The following is a 17,937-nucleotide window of genomic DNA, read 5'->3' as shown; positions in this document are numbered from 1 at the left end:
CTGAGCCATCCCTGGGGTGTCAGAGCAGTGGGAGCTGGAGGTGGCCGAGGGGGACAGGGAGGGCTGGGGACAGTGGTTTGGGTCTGGCTGTGCACAGTGGTCTCTGAAGGGCCATGGAGCCTGAACAGAGGGGTCTGAGGGGCTGGAGTGGGGTCTGAGGGCTGGAGGGAATGGAGTGGAAGGATGGGATGGTTTGAGACTGGGAGCCCCCCTGCAAGCAGCCCTGGTGCATTCCCTGTGCCCAGCACCGCGCCCTCGCAGCGGCGCTCGGAGCCGAGCCAGGAAAATCCCCGGGAGCTGCGGGAGCCTCTGGCTGCCCCTGGCAACTCTGTTGTGCTGCCAGCCCCTCCTCGGCTGTCCCGGTCCCAGCTCCTCCGCAGGCCCCGGGCGAGGAGGAGGCACCGCCGAGATGGAGCCGGAGCTGGAGGAGCGGGTGCGAGAGGCGTTGCGGGACAAGCTGCGGCTGCTGTGAGTGACACCCCTGTGCCCTCCCGTGACAGGTGACCCAAGGGCTGGCACCAGGCCAGCGTGTCCTGTGTGCCCCGTGATCTCGGTTTGCGTTCCCATCTCCGGGTGCCACTGCCAGGATGGCTGTCAGGGAGGAGAGGACACTGCAGCCATGGGCTGGGGGCAGGCAGGGGGATTCACGGATTCTAACAAGAAAGCTGAGGTTGTGGTGTGACCTATCCTTCCCTGGGGAACAAATAGAACAAAGATGGAACCAGCTCCATCTCGCTGGTGCTGGGGGGCTCCAAGCAGGGGAGGCTGAAGTGGGGGGTGGGCAAGAGCATGAATGCAGGCAGGGCTCAGCCTGAGTGGTCCTGACCCCCGGGGGAGCGGGCCAGGCACAGCGGCGGCCCCTGGCAGCCCTGCCCGGGGCACGGTGGCAGATGCCCTGCCCAGGCTCTCCCCCCGCAGCCCGGCCGAGCTGCGATCAGCCCGTGGCAGGACGGGGACAGCGCGGGGCCCCGCCACGCTCCCTCCATCCACCCGTGTGCTGCTGAAGAGGCGGGAGGTGGCGGAGGCGGAGCGGGAGCTGCAGAACCAGCGGCAGGTGAGGGCGCTGCAGGTGTGCCGTGGGGACAAGGGGCTGGCAGGGGTGTCCCCAGCTCCCTCGGGTGCCCACAAACGTGGGCGATGCTCCAGGCCCCCTGCCATCCCGCAGGAGTTCCAGCAGCGGATGCAGCGCCTGGCGCAGCGCCGGCAGCAGCTGGCCCGGAGGCGAGAGCAGCACCGCGACGCCGTGCTCAGATTCGAGTCCTTCCTCAAGGTGCCGGGCAGGGGCCGGGGCAGGGCCGGCCGGAGGGTCCCCGCTGACCCCGTGTGTCCCGGTGCAGGCGGTGGCGGCCCGGCGGGAGCGGGAGCTGCGGCGGGCAGACGAGGAGCGGGCGCGGGAGGCGGCGGAGCGAGCGGAGAGCGCCCGGCTGCGGCGGGAGCTGGAGCGGCTGCGGCGGCACCGGGAGAGCCTGGCCCGGCGCCTGCGGAGCCTCCGGCCCTTCGGGGACTACCTGCGGGACGTGCTGCCCACCATGGGACAGGTGAGCGCCTGCCGTGCCACCCTGCGTGTCCCCAACCCCTCGGAGGGGTCACCCCTGCGGCCTCAGCCGCCTCCCACTGCCCAGTTCCAGGACGTGCCGGCCATGCTGGTGCATTTGGGGGTGCTGGCGGAGGTGCGGGCAGCCCTGGCACGGGAGGCAGAAGCCGGGCAGGAGCAGCTGGCCCAGGGCAGGGCACAGCTCCAGCGGTACCGTCAGGAGAGCAGCACCCAGCTCGTGGGCACCAGGAACGAGCTGGCACGGCTCCACACGCGCCTGGAGGCTGCCCGGCGGGATGTGCGCCAGTGGGTAAGGGGGATGTGGGGTGCCCAGGGACTCCCAGGGAGAGGGGGCAGCAGTACAGACCCCAGGTGTGCTGCACAAGGAGATGCCCAGTGTGGTGGAGGTGCCAAGGTGTGTGGGCTGCACCCTTTTGGGCTGAGCTGAGGATCCCCACTTGCCCAAAAAGCAGCAGGGATACACAGCCAGGACTCCTGGGTCCCTCAGGCCTGGCCTGGGGGGCACAGAAGGACACAGGGCAGGGGCCAGGGGTCACTCTGTCCCCCAGGAGTCCTGCTGGACCCACATCCAGAGCACAGCCACCCAGAAGACCCTGCTGCTGGGGCAGATCAAGCTGGCTGTGCTGAACCTCTTTCAGCAAACCACAGCACAGCTCAGGATCCCCACGGACAGAGCTCAGGAGGACACAAAGGCCCAGCTGGACACGGTCAGCACAACCCTTCCCCTGGGGCAGTGGGGCTGGGGATGCACAGGGGCACTTACATCCCTGGATGGCTGTGGCAAACAGCTCTCATCTCCACAGGTGCTGCTCTGTATGAAGGCTCTGTCTGACATCTGTGCCACTGACAGACACCCACAGCACCACAGGAGTGTCAGGCTGCTTCAGGGCCACAAATAGCCCCTGGGGACTATCTGCCTGCTCCTGGGGCTGGAGAGAGGCTGCCAGGGCCAGCATGGAGCCACAGGACCCCTCTGTATGGAGGCAATTCCTGCAAGTCTGGAAACCCCATGTCAAGAGGCAACATGGACAGCAGTGGCACAGTCACACTGGGGTGGCAGCACACCCAGGAAGGGCCAGGGCACTCCTGAGGTTCCCTCCTGCACAGAGCGCCCCAGGCAGGACAACGAGGAGGAGGGAGCTGCTGAAGGTGCTTCACATCAAAATACACCCAGCTGTGCAGCCACAGCTCCTGCTTCTTCTTGCATCTCTAGGGAAAGAACTACCCCAAGCAGGCACGCTGCTTGGAGCAAGGACAGACAGAAGCCGGGATGCAAAACCAACCAATATTTACTGTCCCTTGCCCAGCTCCCTGCCCAGGCGGTGTGTGCCCTACATCCTCTTCCTGAGCTTGCCCTTTTTGGCGGGGCCGGCGCGGCGGCCGAAGGCCATGAGCCGCAGCTCCTGCACGCGCTGCCGCCCGCGCGCCCGCAGCCGCTTCAGGCCCCCGCTCTGCAGGAAGCGCTGCTTGGCCGCCTTCTTGCGCTGCTTCAGGATCTGCTGCTTGTTCCTCAGCTCCGAGCGCACCCTGCCCTGCGCCGGGGACTGCGTGGGGCCTGCAGGGGGACAGGGCTGTGCTCAGAGCCAGGCTGAGGGGAACAGGGCAGGGCTGTGCTGCTTCCTTTGGGTACTCACCCTGCCCACGCCTGTGCTTCCCTCTGAACTGCTCCCTGCTGCGTGGCCCTTCCTCATCCTCGTCCCGCTCGTCAACCTTGTACTTCTGCTTCCACTTCTCATAGCTGGGATGGGCACGTTAAGGGAACATGTGGGGACTCCTCGCTTGACCCCACTGTGCTCCCTCCCCTGGAGCCCTGACACACAGGTCCAGCCCTGCTCCCACAGTGCCCAGCCCAGGCAGGCAGCAGCACCCATGGCAGGATACAGGTTGTTCTTGTAGGAGCTGCTGATGTAGCGCCCGCTCTCCGTCCGCACCTTCTTCTTGTTCTCCTGGCCCGTCTGTCCCACAAACCGCTTCTTCTTGCGGTCCCTGCAAGAGACAAAAGGGTGGTGGGACCAAGCAGTGCCACCCCCAGCCCTAATTCCCCCTCCAGCCCATGGGCAAAGCCCACTCACCACTTGAGCAGCTGCTTGTTCTTGTTGAGGTTGTGGTTCTCGTCGCCCATGAGATCCAGCACGGCCCCGGCCGCCTGCTGCTCGAAGGCGCTGCCCTCGCCGCCCACGCTCAGCCTGCCAAGGGGGGCAATGAGAGCAGCCCCACACAGGCTGGGGGGCACAGCAGCAGGAGCCCCCCACACTTACCCCCGCTCGCTCTCAAAGTCCTTGGGCCGGTACGGGATGTAGAAGTCCTCAGCCTGCTGTGCCGGCTGCTGTGGCTTTTTCCTGGGACCATCTTCTCCTCCTCGGCCCCGTTTTCGCTTCTGGCCCCCCACATTGGAGAACACCTCCTGGATGGGGATAGGGAAGGGGTTCAGGAGCCACATCCTCCCAATATCCCCACAAGTCTCTGCACCAGCCTCCAAACCCCAGCACAATCTGGGGCCCTTGGCCTGCTAGCACCAGGCCAAGGCAGCTCTGCAGCAGTTCCTGTATCCATGACCCAATTACCTGGAGGTCTTCCTGCTCTCCTTCCCCATCCTGGGGCTCAGGAGGGGCTGGGCACATCCCCTGCCCTTTAAGTGCTGCTGCCCGCTTCTCCTGCTGCCCACGCTGGAACTTCTCGATCAGGGCATGGTCGTGGCGCCGCTTCGATCGCATCACAGTGCTGGCTGGTGTCCGGGACGTGGCGTTGATCTCAAAGATGGTCTGTGCCCAGGGCAGGAGCATCATTCCCAGTGAGCCACATGGGCATCCCATCCCATCCCATCCCATCCATCTCAACTCACTGCCTTGGACTTGTAGCTCTTAATGCTATCCACCAACTTCAGCCTCTGCAGCTCGGTGTCCTCGAAGCGAGCTCCTGGGGAAGGCAGGCAGGGACAGGGGCACAGCTCAGTTTAATGGGAAGGGAAATGGGGTCCCCTCCCTCAGCGTCCCCCCAGCACTCACTGAAGAGGGGGTGCATGCCCAGCTGGGACACATCCAGGTCCTTGGCCCTCTTGATGGACTCGGGCGAGGGGCCGGGCCGGGAGCGCAGGTACTGCTTGTGGGCGTTGTCGGCGACGCGGCGGAGGCTGCGCAGCTCCAGAGAGCTCTCGTGGTCCGTCAGCAGCAGGCACTCCTCATCATCCACCAGGCTCTGGGGCACACGGCCCAGGACATCGCCAGCATCTGCAGCCCAGGGCACAGCGTGTCACCTCCCCAGCACCCAGCCTGTATTTCTCAGAGCAGAGCTGCCAGCTCCAGGGAGCTCGGCACTGTTCAATCAGCATCCCCCACACACAGGGTGTATCACAGCCCTCATCACCCCATTTTCACCACCACAAGACCACAAACTCCAGCACTGGCCAAAGAGAACACCCCAGTGGCCACAGAGCCACCCCTCACCTGCAGGCATCTCCTGGGCTCCGGCGAGGACGAGCGGGCGCCCCAGGAAGAGGTGGAGGTCGAACACGTAGGGCATCTCATCAGGAGCCACCAGCGAGTAGGCGGTGCCACTGCGGCCAGCCCGGGCCACACGACCTGGCACGGGCAAGAGGAGGATGAGAAACCATGCCCAGCCTGGCCCCACCCAGGCAAGGGATCCCTGGTGTCCCTGGCAGTCTACACATGTGACATTTACCATGGGGGCATGGCTGGCAAGGGGCAACTCTACAGGGAAGGTACCAGTCCTGCTCCCAAGTGCCCTAACAGTCCAGCTAGGACATCACTGACACTGCTTTGTCCCCAGTCTGTCCCTCAAAACCACAACACAGTAAGGGCACTGGCACCCACCGACACGATGCAGGAACAGCTTGCCCTTGGCAGGGAAGCTGAAGTTGATGACGTTGTCCAGCATGGGGATGTCCAGCCCCCGGGCAGCCACGTCGGTGACCAGCAGCACTGGGCACTTGCCCTGGGAGAACTTGGCAATGTTGATCTTGCGGGCAGTCTGGTCCAGAGAGCTGTAGATGTGGGTGCAGCGGATACCCTGTGCTGTCAGCAGCTGGGAAGGGGAGAAAAGAATGGATGGATGTGCCCTCAGCAGAGAGACAGGGCCAGAGACTCCAGAGTGGCCACCTGGACCTTCAAATCCTGATGTGCTCCCTCCTCTCTCTGAGGGATGAATGGATGCAGCACCTCCATGATCACATATTCTGGGATTTTTCCTTTAACCCAGTGAAAGCTCACTGCAGACCCCACATGGGCACCCCCAAATGCCACTCACCTCCCTCAGATACTCGGTGTGGTGCTTGGTGGCCACGAAGACGACGGTCTGGTCCTGGGGTTTCACCACGCTGCGGAGCAGGTGGAGCAGCACGGCCGGTTTGTCGTCCCCGCGCACGTGGAAGAACACCAGCTGCAGCACGAGGGCAGCGCTCAGCCCCGTGCCACCACTGCCACCCTCGTCCCCTCCTCAGGAACAGGGGGATTGCAGGGGGTAGGGGGCACAAAGCCCATCCTGAACTCCCCCATCTCACCTTAAGCTGCTCACTCAGCTTGGACTCCACATCCAGGCGGATCAGCATGGGCTCAGTGAGGCCTGAGGTGACACACAGGACATGGGTCACTCACGGCGTGTCCTGCTGGGGACACCCGCTTGGCCCAGCATTAATCCAGCTGGGTTTTCCCAGTGCTGGGCTCAGCCTGGCTGTGCCATGTCTCTGTCCCCAGTGCCACCTGGCCCAGGTCCTCACCAGCCCGGGCAAACTCAACGAGCAGCTTGGGCAGCGTGGCGGAGAACAGAACGGTCTGGTGGCAGTCGGGGAGCCGGGCAATGATCTCCTGCAGCTGCTCAGCAAAGCCCATCTCAAAGAGCCTGCAGGGAGGGGATATGGGACATGGCAGCTCCCTCCCTGGGCCTCTCACCCGTGTGGGGACACTGCCAGCCCTGGGGACAGCCCTGCTGACCTGTCGGCCTCGTCGAACACCACGTACTCCACGGTGTGCAGCTTCAGCTTCATCTCCACTGCCACGTGCACCAGGCGCCCAGGGGTGGCTATGATTCTGTGGGGACAGAGGGGGTGACAGGACCAGGCTGAGGCGGAAACAGTGTCCCAACACCATTCTGGGAGCAGGTCCCAAATCCAACCCAAGGACGACACAATAGAGACCCAGTTGTCCCACAGGAAGATGCTCCAAGGGAACACCAGGAATGCCCATCAGGCACACCAGTGATGTCCCCAGATGGCTGGTGGCCACTTCCCCACTGGGTCCCCTCCCTGTGCCCCAATCACTCACATGTCAGGGTTCTCATGCAGGGCAGCAAACTGGTCCTCCATCCTGTGAGAGAGGGGAGAGGCTGGAGTGGCGCTGGGCAGCTCAGCCCCTCACCAGGTTTTGGGGAGGCTCAGGGAAGCACGGATTGCAGGGGACATGGGGACAGCTTACTTGTCTCCTCCCAGGATCAGGGCTGTCTTCAAGCCAGTGAACTTGCCCAGCTGCAGGGCGAGGAATAAACATATTGGTGGGATGCAGAACCAAACCCGTTGTCCCCATTGTTCCCACTCACTCCGTGTCCCCTGTACCTCCTTGGTGAACTTGAGGGTCTGCAGGGCCAGCTCCCGGGTGGGTGAGAGGATGAGGGCGCGTGGCCCGGCCTGGCTGGGCGCCTTCAGCCGCTCGAACATGGGGATGAGGAAACAGGCTGTCTTCCCACTGCCCGTGCGGGCCATGGCCACCACATCCCGGCCACGCAGGATGGCAGGGATGGTCTGTGGGACACCACCGTCACTGTCACTGTCCCAGTGCCACCCCCTGGGGCAGGGACCCACCGCTCCCCAGGCTCACCTTCCTCTGGATGGGCGTGGGCACCTTGTAGCCCTTCTTCATGATGCCCTTGAAGACAGGGTAGCTGAGGCCTGGGGGAACAGGGACAAGTGAGGGGGCATGGGGAGGAGGGGACAGTCCCTGTCCCAGGAACAGCTGCCCCCTGCCTCACACTCACCCATCGACTGGAAGCCCCCGGATTTCTTCTTCTTCTGGTTCTGGGCCCGCACCATGGCCTGAGTGTCCAGCTCAGCATCAGCGTCAGCGCCATCGTCCTCCTCGGCGGCCGTAGGGAAGGCGGGCAGTGGGGCTGCAGGGGCCTGGGGACAGTGGGGGACATGGCTGTGGTGAAGGGTCAGGTCACTGCAGCTCTGCACTGCTGGTGTGGCAGGCAGGGCCACCAGTGCTGGTGACTGGGAGTACTGGGGACATTGGCACTGGGCACTCGGGTACTGGGGACACTGGTACCGGGACACTGGCACTGGGGCATGGATATTGGGACACTGGCAGTGGGGACATGGGTACTGGGACACGGGTGCTGGGGACTCAGGTACTGGGGACACTGGCACTGGGACAATGGTACTGGAACACGGGCACTGGCGACTCAGATATTGGGACACTGGTCGTGGGAACACGCATACCAGGAATACGGGCACAAGGGACATTGGCACTAAGAACACCGGTACTGTGGACACCGGCACATGGACACCGGGGCCGCAGTAACGGGCACAGGGACACGCCTCGCTCGGGCCCGGCCCGCCCCGTTCCCACCCCGCTCCCGTTCCGTTCCGTTCCGTTCCCGTCCCCGTCCCCTCCCGTCCGTTCCCGCCCGGTACCGGCGCCTGGCGGGGCTGGCGGCGGTTGCGCGGCGCCATGTCGGTCCCGGCGGCGGATCCACGTGTCGGGGCGGGGACGGAAGGGGCCGGGCCCGGTCGGAGCCCGCCCCGGGGCCGCGGCCATGCGGGCGGCGGGTCCGGCCCCGGTCGGTGGTGGCTCGGCTGCCGCCGCCGCCCGCCCTCCGCGGGGTCCCCGGGGCCGCCGCCGGGTGCGGCCGTCCTTCGTGGACGAGTCGCTGTTCGGCCGGCCCGCGGGGGCCCGCCCGCCGCCGCCCGCCTTCCCGCCGCCCTGGGCGGCTCCGGCGGCTCCCTCAGCGCGGGGCTCCCGGCCCGGCAGCCAGTGCAGGTGAGCCGCGCCGCGGGGCGCTCCCTGCGCTGCCCCGTGTCCGTGCCCTGCGGAGCCCCTCGAGTCCCCCTCTGCTTTCCGCGCTGTAACCAGCCCGTGTTTTTCCGCTTGTCGCCCTGCAAGGTCCCGAAGCCACGCTCCGTCCTTCTGTGACGAGTCCCTGTTCGGTGCCAAGCCGCAGGGCGCTGCCTGGGCCGCTCCGCGGATGAGGAAGGAGGATGTAGCCAAGCTCCACTCGCTGCTCTGGAGCCCCCCGCCCGCCCCCCAGAGCCAGCCCGGCCTGTCCCCACACAGCCGGGGCGCTCCCCTGCGGGCCGTCCATCCCCCGGCCTCAGCGCCCCCGGCCACGTCCGAGCCCGGCCGCCGGGAGAAGCTGTGTGCCTGCAGACATCCCGGGAGCGATGCTTGCCCCAAAGGCTGGGCTGCTCCTGGCAGAGCGCGCTCCCAGTCTGTCAGCCGGCTGAGCACCCCCCCGGACAGGATTCGCCTTTCTTCCAGCCTCGGCACGGAAAGGTGGAAGAACCAGAGCGCTCCAACAACGCCTGCAGCCCCCCGGGGACCGCTGGTGAGGGGTCGGTCCAACAGCGTGTCCGGATCTCCGGTGCCCAGGAATGCCAAGGCAGCAGGCGGCTGCACAGCCAGACCCCCCTGGAAGTGATGCCAGGTGTCCCTCTGGATGTACACACAGCCTTAATCCACCTGAGGCCTCCCTGAGGCACAGCCCACCAGGACCCTGGGCTTTTCCATGGCTGGAAACGAAGGATGGGGCTGCTCCATGCTGGAAGCCAAGCCGGGAGGCAGAGGTGACCACAGTGCTGGGAGCAGTGACCTCCTGGTTCAGGGCACAGCCCATGGCACCAGAGCAGGAGAGCCTTGGTGGGAGCAGCACCCTGTGATGTGCAGGGGTGTCGGAGGAGGTTCCTGCTGTCTGGGAAATCCAGCTGGGAGGTTGGAGCAGCAGGGGACAGGAGTGTCCCCAGTGCAGTGCAGGGCCCATCCAGGTGCAGGGACATTGTGGGGACAGGCAGGGGCTGTGCAGCTCCCAGGACAGGGGGTGCTGCTGGGGTGGGGTCCCAGGTGAGTCTGGCTGGGGCACTTGGGGTCTGAGGGCCCTGACAGGGACCCTTGCTGAGAGGAGTCCTGCTCCATCCCACCTGTGCTCGTGCCTGCAGGAATGCAGGACATCCCTAGTCTGATCTGCTCAAGGTGGGTCCAAAGTGGTGGAAACCCCTAGGAATAGAGGCTGCACAGCCTCTCTGGCCTTCTTCCCACTGCTCTACTGTCCTCAGGGTAGAAATTCTCCCTTTATCCAGTCAGAGCATTTCTAGTTTGATTTTGTGTCTGTTCCTGAGCACAAACCTTGGCCCAGCCCTCACGGCCACCTCCTCTTTGCAGGTGTTGAGAGGCTGCTGAGGCCCTCCCAAAGGTTCCCTTCTCCAGGAAATGAGCTCCATTCCCTCTGCCTCCATGCAGAGGATGTGCCTTGGTGTCTCCCTGCTGTCCTTGCTTTGTGCCACCAACACCTTACAGGCTCCTCTGACAAAGCAGGACGAGCACAGAGGTGAGGAAAGCACTGCCCTGGTCCCAGGCTGGATGGGGTTTGTGACACACAAGGATCTGCCCAGGGATTTTGGCAGCTCGTGGTGATGAGGTGCTGAGTGGATCCATAATTGTGTGCCTGAGGGTTGTGAGGTGCTTACAGCAGTGCCATGGTGTCACCAAATAAGTGCTCTGAGACAAATCTGGGATCTGGGCACCTCCAAAGCTCCTCCACGTCCTTTGCTGAGGTGGGAAAGAGCAGCTCTGTGTGGATGGAGGTGGATAAAGGATATGGGGTGGGTTAGCGGGGTTTGCAGTCACTGCTCCCTGGGCAGGGAGGCTACAGTGAGGAGCTGCTGGGGTTAATGGGAGTTTGGTAGCTCCCATGCCGAGGGAAACACTCACATTCACCCAAGGACACACCAAGCCAGGTTAAGAGCATCATTCTGTCCCAGAAATGATTTTATTGCACCTTGAGCAGCAGCAGGATCAGGTCTTGACCCACTCCAGCAGGTGGAGCTGGAGCCACCAGGAGCCAGCACTGCGGGCAATTCCTGCTCATTTCTGGGCCTGACAGGAAGCAAGAATAACCTGACGTTATTAAAACCTGAGAAGGTGAGTGAGGATCCTTGTGATTCTCTCCAGGCTCTTGAGTCTCTCTCTATGCTTCCCACTGAGGCAATCCAGCAGCTCCTCTCCACCTGGGGTAAAATTGGAGGGACAAGAAACAACTGTGGCCTTCTCAGAGGAGGGGCTGGCAGTGCTGGTGTCCATCCCAGCCTGATCAGCTGTGTTTGGGATGTGGGCACACTGATGTGAAGGCTGCAGGTGTCACGGGGCTGGGAGAGAGCCCAGATGTGGTTTGGACACTAGATGGAGACAAGAGGGTTGAGGATTGAAACAGGAATGCAGTTCCAGCAGCAGGTGGGAGATCCAGAGAGGCGAGTCCTCAGCAAACTGGGGGCACTGCCCTGAAGTCTAAGCAGCAGAGAACTGAACCAGTGTCATCTGGTTCCTTCCTTGAAAGAGAAAGCCTCTTAAAATAGAGAGATTTAGTCTGAAAATCAAGTAAGCAGTGGCCTGTGTGGCCAGGATTGGCCACTTTACCCCCACTGCTGTGCTCAGGGTCCAAGGAATCAGTGCGGGAAACTAGGGCCCATCTCATCAGCCACATATCCCTGTCCCACACTGGCCCAGGTTGTCACCAAGGCCTTCAGGAGGTCAGAACTGGCACTTCCTTGCCATTTACACATGAGGACAACGTTGTTTAAGTATAAATGTGTTGTTTGCATTTTGTTCCATGATTTTCACTCACATTGGTGCTTTACTGTTGCCTTTTCCTCTTGTTCTGCCAGGTCTGTGCAGCTCAGCACGAGACCAAAACTGCTCTGTTACTGCTGGAGCTGGTGCTTACGTGGAATAAAAACACATTAAATCTGAATGAAATGAGGTGGGGGAAATGTTCATTTGTTTCTTCCATGCAGATCCAGCCTGTCACTGGTGCTCAGCTCAGGCCAGAGTTGTTGATACAGAGGCCAAACCAAGCTGGGGATCCTCTCTGCTGCTGCTCTCGTTTTTCTGCCTGCTCAGCACTGACACAAATCTCACTCTCCACCTTTGACACCACCCTGCCTTGTTGCTTATTGGGATTTGAAGGCGTGTTTTTGCAGGCCTGCTTTACACTGACAGCAGCAGAGCACTGGGCTGGAGCGGGACCCTCCAAAAGCAGCAGAGCTGACCCTGGCAGGGTTCGTGTCCTGCAGGACCTGTGGAGAGCCAGCGCTGCTGAATGCCCCTCACGGCACCCACTGTGCCATGGCACGGCTGGGCTGCACTTGGGCCCGACCCATTCCTACCGCCCGCGGGGCCTGAGCACAGCGAGGGCCCGTCTCCGTGCGGCCCGGGGAGAAGCGGCTGTCCCGGGCCCGCTGCCCTCGGTCCCCAGCCGCTCCCGCCCGCGTTCCGCCGTTGCCCGGTGACCGCTCCTCTCCTCGCTGACCTTGGGGCGGGGCCTCGGCGCAGCCAATGGCAGCCCCCGCTTCACTCCCCCATAGTCCACCCCCGCCACCTCAGACCAATCAGCACCCCCGTCTGTCTTGAGGGACAGCGCTTCTATCCAATGGTGAAGTGAAGTGCGTGAGGCGGGGCGTGGAGGCGGGGTTAGGGCGGATCCTCGGGCAGGGGGTGGGGGCAGGCTGTGTGCGCGGATTGGCGGGAGCCATGAGGTCCCTCCCCCCATGGGCGGGGCCTGCGCTGTAGCAGCCAATGGGAGGCGAGGGGCGGGGCGCGGAAGAGCCGCGTCGCTGCGGGCGCCGGTTCGGAGGGGCCGGGCCGGACCGGGCCGGGGGGTGCGGGGGTCCCGGGCCGGGCGGTCCCGGAGGGTTTGGAGGGTCCGGAGAGTCCGGGGCCGCGGGCACGGGGACTGGTAAGGAGCCGGTTCACCCAGGGCTGGGAGGAGGGCGCAGGGAGGGCGCCGGGCCGGGCCTCCCCATCGCGGTGACAGCGGCGTGCCGGTGTCCCTCTGGCCGGACAGGGACGGCGGCTGTGAGCTGTCCCCGTGGCGCCGTCCTGGGCCTGCCTCATCTTCCTTTTCCATCACCTTTTAGAGTAATCCGTGACCTTGTGGCATCGCGCAGTTCGCAAAAGCGCTCCGGGATCTTGATGTGCGCGGACTGCGGGCGGCCCGGGGCGCTGCGGGGCACGGACGGAGCCATGTGTGCCCGGGACCCCTAGCGCCATGCCGGCCGTGCTCCCGGAGCCGCGGCACCTGCAGCTCGCCCAGGAGCGCTTCGTGCTGCGTGCCCCGGCCGGGAGGGCCAGCCCCGCCGTGTGAGCTGAGCCTGCACGGACCCACCGAGTGAGCTGAGCCCGCACAGCCCCGCCGAGCCCTCACTGCCCCGCCGATCCCGCTGTCCGGAGATGGGTGCCTACAGCGCGGTGTCCCGGTGCCCCGCAGGCCGCCCCAGGCTCGGGCCGGCCCGGCAGAGCTGCTGACACCCGCGCCGCCTCAGAGAGCTGCGGAGAGCCCCGGGCCGCCGGCGGAAGGACGGCATGGCGGTGAGCATGGACGATGATGTGCCGCTCATCCTCACCCTGGACGACAGCGGGAGCAGCGCCTCAGCCCCTCTGGATGAGCCGGACCGGGAGGAACTGCCCAACGAAAGTAAGAGCGCTTTGTCGCTGCCCGCACGGGGCTCGTCGCGGTGGGGTGGCCGCTGCTCCGGTGGGACCGGCAGAGCTGGGCTCGGTGTCGGGGCTGCCCGGTAACAGCGGGTCCGGCTCGGTTTGTTGCTCACAGCTCCCTGTGACACCGCGGGGCCGCTCGGGTCCTACCAGTGCAGTTTCTGCCACACAGTTTTGTGGTTTCCCCCGTGACCTTAAGCCCTTTCCTGCGCGCTGTCCTTCCCTTGGCACTGTCCCACTGCACTTATGTGTTTTCCTAGCACCTTAAACATCTGCGCTTTGTGAGGCTTGTTTTGTCTGTTTCTAGTTTACATCCTGATTTTTACGAGAAGGGAAGTGTTGATAAATCCCTTCCACGTCTTTGTTGTGTTCTTATCAAAGAATCTGGAGTACTTTTAGACAATATGTGCTGTTCAGTGGGGCATAGCCAGCCTGTGAGCACTGGCAGGGGGAAAGCAGCAGCCACCATCCCTCAGAAGCTTTGCTTTTCTCCTCAGTGTGCCTTCATTAAAGCCCTCACCCTGCAGCAGATGTGTCTGAGTGTGTTCACAGAGTTTCTGGTTGGTGTTACCCCTCGTGGATGGATCTGTGCAGTTTTGTCCAGCACATCCCTGTGACTTCCAGCTGCAGGTGCACACACACAGGTCTTGTAATCCAGCCACAGGCTGAACTTTTGGAACAAATGCCTCATTTCCTGGCCAGGCATCCCTTTTTTTAACATTATACCTTTGTGCCATATTGCCTCTGAGATTTAATACCTCAAGCATTCCTTATGGCTTCTCAACCCAGGAATTAATTTTGGATAATCAAGATTCTTCCTCCTCCCTCCTCCTCCTCTGCCACCCCACAATAGAGATCCCTGAATAAATTGCCCAGTTGACTTTTTTGAGCTCTGTTTTATCCTTGCTTCATCCCATCTGTTTGTCTTTTAAAGTTTAGCCCTCTATTTTAAGTTAAATAGAAGAGAGATTTCTTCCTCCATCCACGGGTGTATTTATAGGATTCCTTGTGACTAATTTTAATCACTCTTCCCTCTTTTCTTTCCTCGCCTCCCATCCCTTCAAAGAAGAAGTTGTGTGAGGCTTAACAATTGCTTGAAGCCAGCATGACTGTGTTAAAGCAGAGGCATGAGAATGAATGTATTAATAAATAAAGTTCTCCACATTGAAATACAGGGAAGTTCTTTGGGGACCAATTTTGTGCTTCTTACAGGATCGCTGTGTGGTTTTTGAGAACTCATTTCCTGGCATCCTTCAAATGAAATGTCTCTTATTTGTATGTTTTAATCACTGTTAAAGTTGGATTTGCTGCAGAAATATAAAGCTTATGCTCTGGAAGCAATGGGGGATGATACAGAGCCTTCTGAAGTCAGGGTGGGATGAGGGATTAGGAGGGGAAGGCTGGCATCAACAACTTGAAAGGCACCTTTATCTCTGGGAAGCGGGAAGCTTAAATCAGGGAGGGAGCCCACTGGCAGCAGCACTGGCAAAAGGAAGCTTGTTTAAAAACCAGCAGTGCAGCCCAGCTTTTGCTCTTTGCCTGCACAGCAAATCTGCTGTGAAATGCAGCAAAGTTGTGTCTCGTGGAGGCTGTGAGGAGTCAAATGTGTCCCTTCTGCTCTGCCTCCTCTTGGCTGCTGAGGGCTGAAATGGCATTAACAGAACTGTGGGATGTCACCTCTTCAGCCAGAAGCTTTTATTTTCCAGGGGAAAAGTGTGAGAAGTGCTTCAAAGGGGAGAGAGACTGCCAGAGTGAAGGTGAGGACATGGGGACAGGGAAGGCCAGGATTCTCTTTCCTTCTGTCTTTGCCTAAACTCTCATAATTGAATATTCAGAATTTGGAGGAGCAGCTCTCTCATTACTGTGCCTGGCCATCATCAACTCCAAGGGCTTCAATGGCAGGTTAAACACAAAACTGTCACTGAGCTGTGTCCCCAGAACAGGCAGTGAAGGACCCCCCCCCATCCTCTTCCAAGTGACACCTGGGGAAAGACACAGTGGCTGTAGCTGCCCCTTGTTCAATCACATGTTTGAGGCTGCTGATAATTAAATCTCACCCTTGCTTTGTGTGCACAAACCCCTCTGAATTGCAGTGCATTCTCCAGCCTGTCACAGCCATGTCACTGAGTGCTGTGTGCCTCTGGGCTTCAGTGGATCAGCTCTTGTGGTTTTTGAGGAACTTCTTGTGCTTTTAAATTAAAAAAGAACCTATCCATGGTCTGGTTTTGTTCCAGTCAGGTCTTTGGATAAATGAGTTTGTAGTTGTGGATTCTTGGTGCTGTTGAAATAAGTAAAACAGGGTTTTCTGAAAGCAAGCCTGTAGCAGATGTGAAAAGAAAGGACTGAAGTGAATTCCTTTCCAGACCTTGCAGGAGAGTCCTCTCCTGGGTAAGTGGGTGTCTTGGGCTTAGAATAAAAGAGAGCTAAAGGAGGAAAATTGTGTGGAAAATTGCATTCTTAAAGAAAATGTCCAGCTGCAAAAATTAATCTCCCAAATCCTCCAGCTCTTAAGCATTTAATGAGAGAAAATACTTGCATGGGGAGGAATATTAAACTCTGCCTTGCTTGGCTTGTGCTGGGATACAGGACTTCCAGGGAGCTCCCATCTGCAGCCACCACAAAGGGTCAGAATCCTGCAAAGTCGACAGGAATTCAGGCCACATCCAGAAAAATGTGCTCCCCGTGGTGCTGATGGTTTTCTGACTGGGCTGGGTAATTTTTCTTTGCAGCTCCAGCAGCTGAAGGAGACAGGGAGAAGCTCTTGCATCACCTGGATGCACAGTAATGAATGTGAGCTGCCCTTCCCCAGCACATCTTATCTGAGCATCTCACACAAACTCCAATTAAGCTCCCCAGCCCCTGCCTGAGGGCAGTGACTAATAGGAGACTGAATTTCTATAGAAGGCAAGAAGGGAGATGTGAACCTGGCTTGGCCTTTCCCAAAATCCTGTCCTGAGAGTGATGAGAAGCTGCCAGGGTTTAGTGATTTCCCATCCCTCCTGAACTCCTGGGAAATGTTTGAACAGAGCTCTCAAAACACCTCCTAAGTGCAGTGTCTGTTTCCATCCACAAAGGCAGCCTGGATAGCCTTGAAACTCCAGGACAGTGTCTCTCCTTGAGCTGATGGGAGCTATAAACAACAAATGAGTGCACATTGATTTATCCTGTATTAGATCAGGTACAAGATTCTCCTTTGCCTCCTGCATGGAAATTGCTGGAGCCTCAAGTAGAGTTGCAGTGTGTTCAGAGCAGAAAGTACAGCTCAGAGTGTTGTACATGGAACAATGGGATATTGTCTGTTTTCTCACACAATGGGTGATGGCAGGGGGAAAGAAGTCATCTTTCAACTCTGGGTTTTTTACAAGAAAGCAACTGCATCTGCTATTGAGGTAAAAATCTAATTATTAGGGAGGTGGGAGAGCAACTGCAACAGCCAAGAGCGATGTTTTCTAGAAGGATTGTTGGAAAATGGGAACTTGTAACTACTTTGAGTGAGGTGCAATCTCACTTTCTGCTGCCTGAAAAGTGAATTGTCAGGAAAACCAGAGCCAGCCTGGCCTTTTGGGCAGGTGGATTATTTGGGAAGGTGAATACATGCCTGGCACTGCTGGGGACGAGCAGGTGGCCCAAGGGGTGTGAAGAAAATGAGATTTCTCTGTTGGTGAGGGTGGAGGGGCTGCCCAGGGGTGCTGGGTGAGGGAAGGCCAGGGTGTGCTGGAAGGGGCCCTCTGCCCTTGCCTTGGGACAGTTCCCTGGTGGGATGTGGGAAGGGGCTCTCAGCAGAGCTGTTCCTTTTGTAACTTCCTGCTGGACACTCAGGGGTGGTTCTGAACACAAAGTCTAATTACAGCATTAAAGGATGTTGTAGACACCAAACCTGTCTTTAAAAAAATCCTTTACTAAGCCCCAGCTAGACACCTAGAATTTGGAGCAGTTAATATTCCTTTTGAGGCATGTGAATTACCTGGATTTGATGTGTTTGGTAGCCAATGCAACCTGAAGTGACAGAAATCTCCTCTGTGTTGGATCTGGTTCCAGAACCAGATTTGTGTTGGCAGTGAGAGGGTTAAACTTGTCCATGTAGTCCACAGCTTCAGCCCATCTGGTCATGGCATCATCTCAGAGAATCCTGGAATGGTTTGGGTTGGAGTGGCCTCAAAACTCATCCTGTTCCACCATCATGCCATGGGTGAGGTTTCCAGGTGTAAAACAATTCCTGAAGGGCTGAGGAAGCAGAGAACAAACACCTGAAACACATTTCCCACCTGTGGGCAATGCTGCAACCACACAAACCCTTGGGACCTGTGCTGCTTGTGGAGGCATTGTGGCTTTTCTGCCTTTGGAGGAAAAGAGGCATTTCAGGTAGATTTAATAAATCCTGCAGGATCTGTAGGTTTTGATCCTTGTGTGGAAGCAAGGGTTGTTCCAGAGGGGCTGAGGCCCTGGGTCTGAAATGCTGCAGCTAATTAAGGTGAAGGAATGAAGGGGATGAGGGAACAAGCTTGCTTTGGACCTGGCAGATTCCAAGATTTCTGACAGCCAGGCTTTTGGATTATCTGGTGCCTTTCTTGGATGCTGTGCAGGATATTTCCTCACGTCATGGCCCCTGGTTCTACCAATTTGCCTTTAATTAGTTCCAGCAGCAGCAGCAGTGCTTCTGCTGCTGCCTTTAGA

General features: G+C 59.9%; 4 protein-coding genes across 6 annotated transcripts in view; 3 read left to right on the top strand and 1 right to left on the bottom strand.

The window, feature by feature from the left end:
- The first annotated feature begins 357 nt into the window (after nt 1–357).
- Nucleotides 358–2,742, top strand: CFAP73 (cilia and flagella associated protein 73). 2 transcript variants are annotated; one of them, XM_064726873.1, is made up of 6 exons: nt 358–1,054; nt 1,166–1,270; nt 1,338–1,538; nt 1,623–1,844; nt 2,104–2,262; nt 2,359–2,742. In XM_064726873.1, exons 1-6 carry the CDS (start codon nt 794–796, stop codon nt 2,452–2,454), a joined length of 1,044 nt encoding a protein of 347 aa, XP_064582943.1. In that variant the 5' UTR covers nt 358–793; the 3' UTR covers nt 2,455–2,742. The 2 variants fall into 2 exon arrangements, with proteins under 2 accessions (XP_064582943.1, XP_064582942.1); XM_064726872.1 differs by having other exon boundaries at nt 2,344–2,742.
- Nucleotides 2,743–2,826: 84 nt separating this feature from the next.
- On the bottom strand, nt 2,827–8,253 carry DDX54 (DEAD-box helicase 54). The gene is made up of 20 exons (XM_064726871.1): nt 8,196–8,253; nt 7,538–7,679; nt 7,381–7,451; nt 7,119–7,304; nt 6,982–7,031; nt 6,832–6,873; nt 6,502–6,597; nt 6,288–6,409; nt 6,072–6,133; nt 5,819–5,950; nt 5,386–5,596; nt 4,999–5,133; nt 4,561–4,782; nt 4,398–4,471; nt 4,120–4,317; nt 3,814–3,959; nt 3,628–3,741; nt 3,437–3,541; nt 3,190–3,293; nt 2,827–3,110 (listed from the first exon to the last, which is right to left on the bottom strand). The coding sequence occupies exons 1-20, from the start codon at nt 8,232–8,234 to the stop codon at nt 2,887–2,889; spliced, it is 2,475 nt and encodes an 824-aa protein (XP_064582941.1). The 5' UTR covers nt 8,235–8,253; the 3' UTR covers nt 2,827–2,886.
- Nucleotides 8,254–8,317: 64 nt separating this feature from the next.
- RITA1 (RBPJ interacting and tubulin associated 1) lies at nt 8,318–11,530 on the top strand. The gene is made up of 2 exons (XM_064727232.1): nt 8,318–8,541; nt 8,665–11,530. The coding sequence occupies exons 1-2, from the start codon at nt 8,318–8,320 to the stop codon at nt 9,197–9,199; spliced, it is 759 nt and encodes a 252-aa protein (XP_064583302.1). The 3' UTR covers nt 9,200–11,530.
- An 841-nt stretch (nt 11,531–12,371) lies between these two features.
- Nucleotides 12,372–17,937, top strand: part of TPCN1 (two pore segment channel 1) — a 42,254-nt gene continuing 36,688 nt past the window's right edge. The window contains exons 1-2 of one of the 2 annotated variants that reach the window (XM_064726611.1): nt 12,372–12,505; nt 12,687–13,243. In XM_064726611.1, the coding sequence (XP_064582681.1) occupies nt 13,132–13,243 (112 nt within the window). In that variant the 5' untranslated portion in view covers nt 12,372–12,505; nt 12,687–13,131. Of the gene's footprint in view, nt 12,506–12,686; nt 13,244–17,604; nt 17,626–17,937 lie in introns of those variants that run through there. The other variant, XM_064726613.1, reaches the window with a different exon arrangement.

Source organism: Zonotrichia leucophrys, chromosome 15 (assembly GCF_028769735.1).
Source record: "Zonotrichia leucophrys gambelii isolate GWCS_2022_RI chromosome 15, RI_Zleu_2.0, whole genome shotgun sequence".
NCBI classification, from domain to species: Eukaryota; Metazoa; Chordata; class Aves; order Passeriformes; family Passerellidae; genus Zonotrichia; species Zonotrichia leucophrys.
The sequence above is the reverse complement of the archived record's forward strand: the minus strand, read 5'-3'. Positions and strand labels throughout refer to the sequence as shown.

Bases quoted from the DNA above. Each gene is read 5' to 3' on its own strand.
- RITA1 (XM_064727232.1), top strand. From the start codon at position 8,318: ATGCGGGCGGCGGGTCCGGCCCCGGTCGGTGGTGGCTCGGCTGCCGCC. The intron at 8,542-8,664 runs GTGAGCCGCGCC...TCGCCCTGCAAG, and splicing joins CGGCCCGGCAGCCAGTGCAG to GTCCCGAAGCCACGCTCCGT.
- DDX54 (XM_064726871.1), bottom strand. From the start codon at position 8,234: ATGGCGCCGCGCAACCGCCGCCAGCCCCGCCAGGCGCCG. The intron at 7,032-7,118 runs GTACAGGGGACA...CTCGCCCTGCAG, and splicing joins CCCTCAAGTTCACCAAGGAG to CTGGGCAAGTTCACTGGCTT. The intron at 3,742-3,813 runs GTAAGTGTGGGG...CCCCCTTGGCAG, and splicing joins GACTTTGAGAGCGAGCGGGG to GCTGAGCGTGGGCGGCGAGG.
- CFAP73 (XM_064726872.1), top strand. From the start codon at position 794: ATGCAGGCAGGGCTCAGCCTGAGTGGTCCTGACCCCCGGGGGAGCGGG. The intron at 1,539-1,622 runs GTGAGCGCCTGC...CCCACTGCCCAG, and splicing joins TGCTGCCCACCATGGGACAG to TTCCAGGACGTGCCGGCCAT. The intron at 1,845-2,103 runs GTAAGGGGGATG...TCTGTCCCCCAG, and splicing joins GGCGGGATGTGCGCCAGTGG to GAGTCCTGCTGGACCCACAT.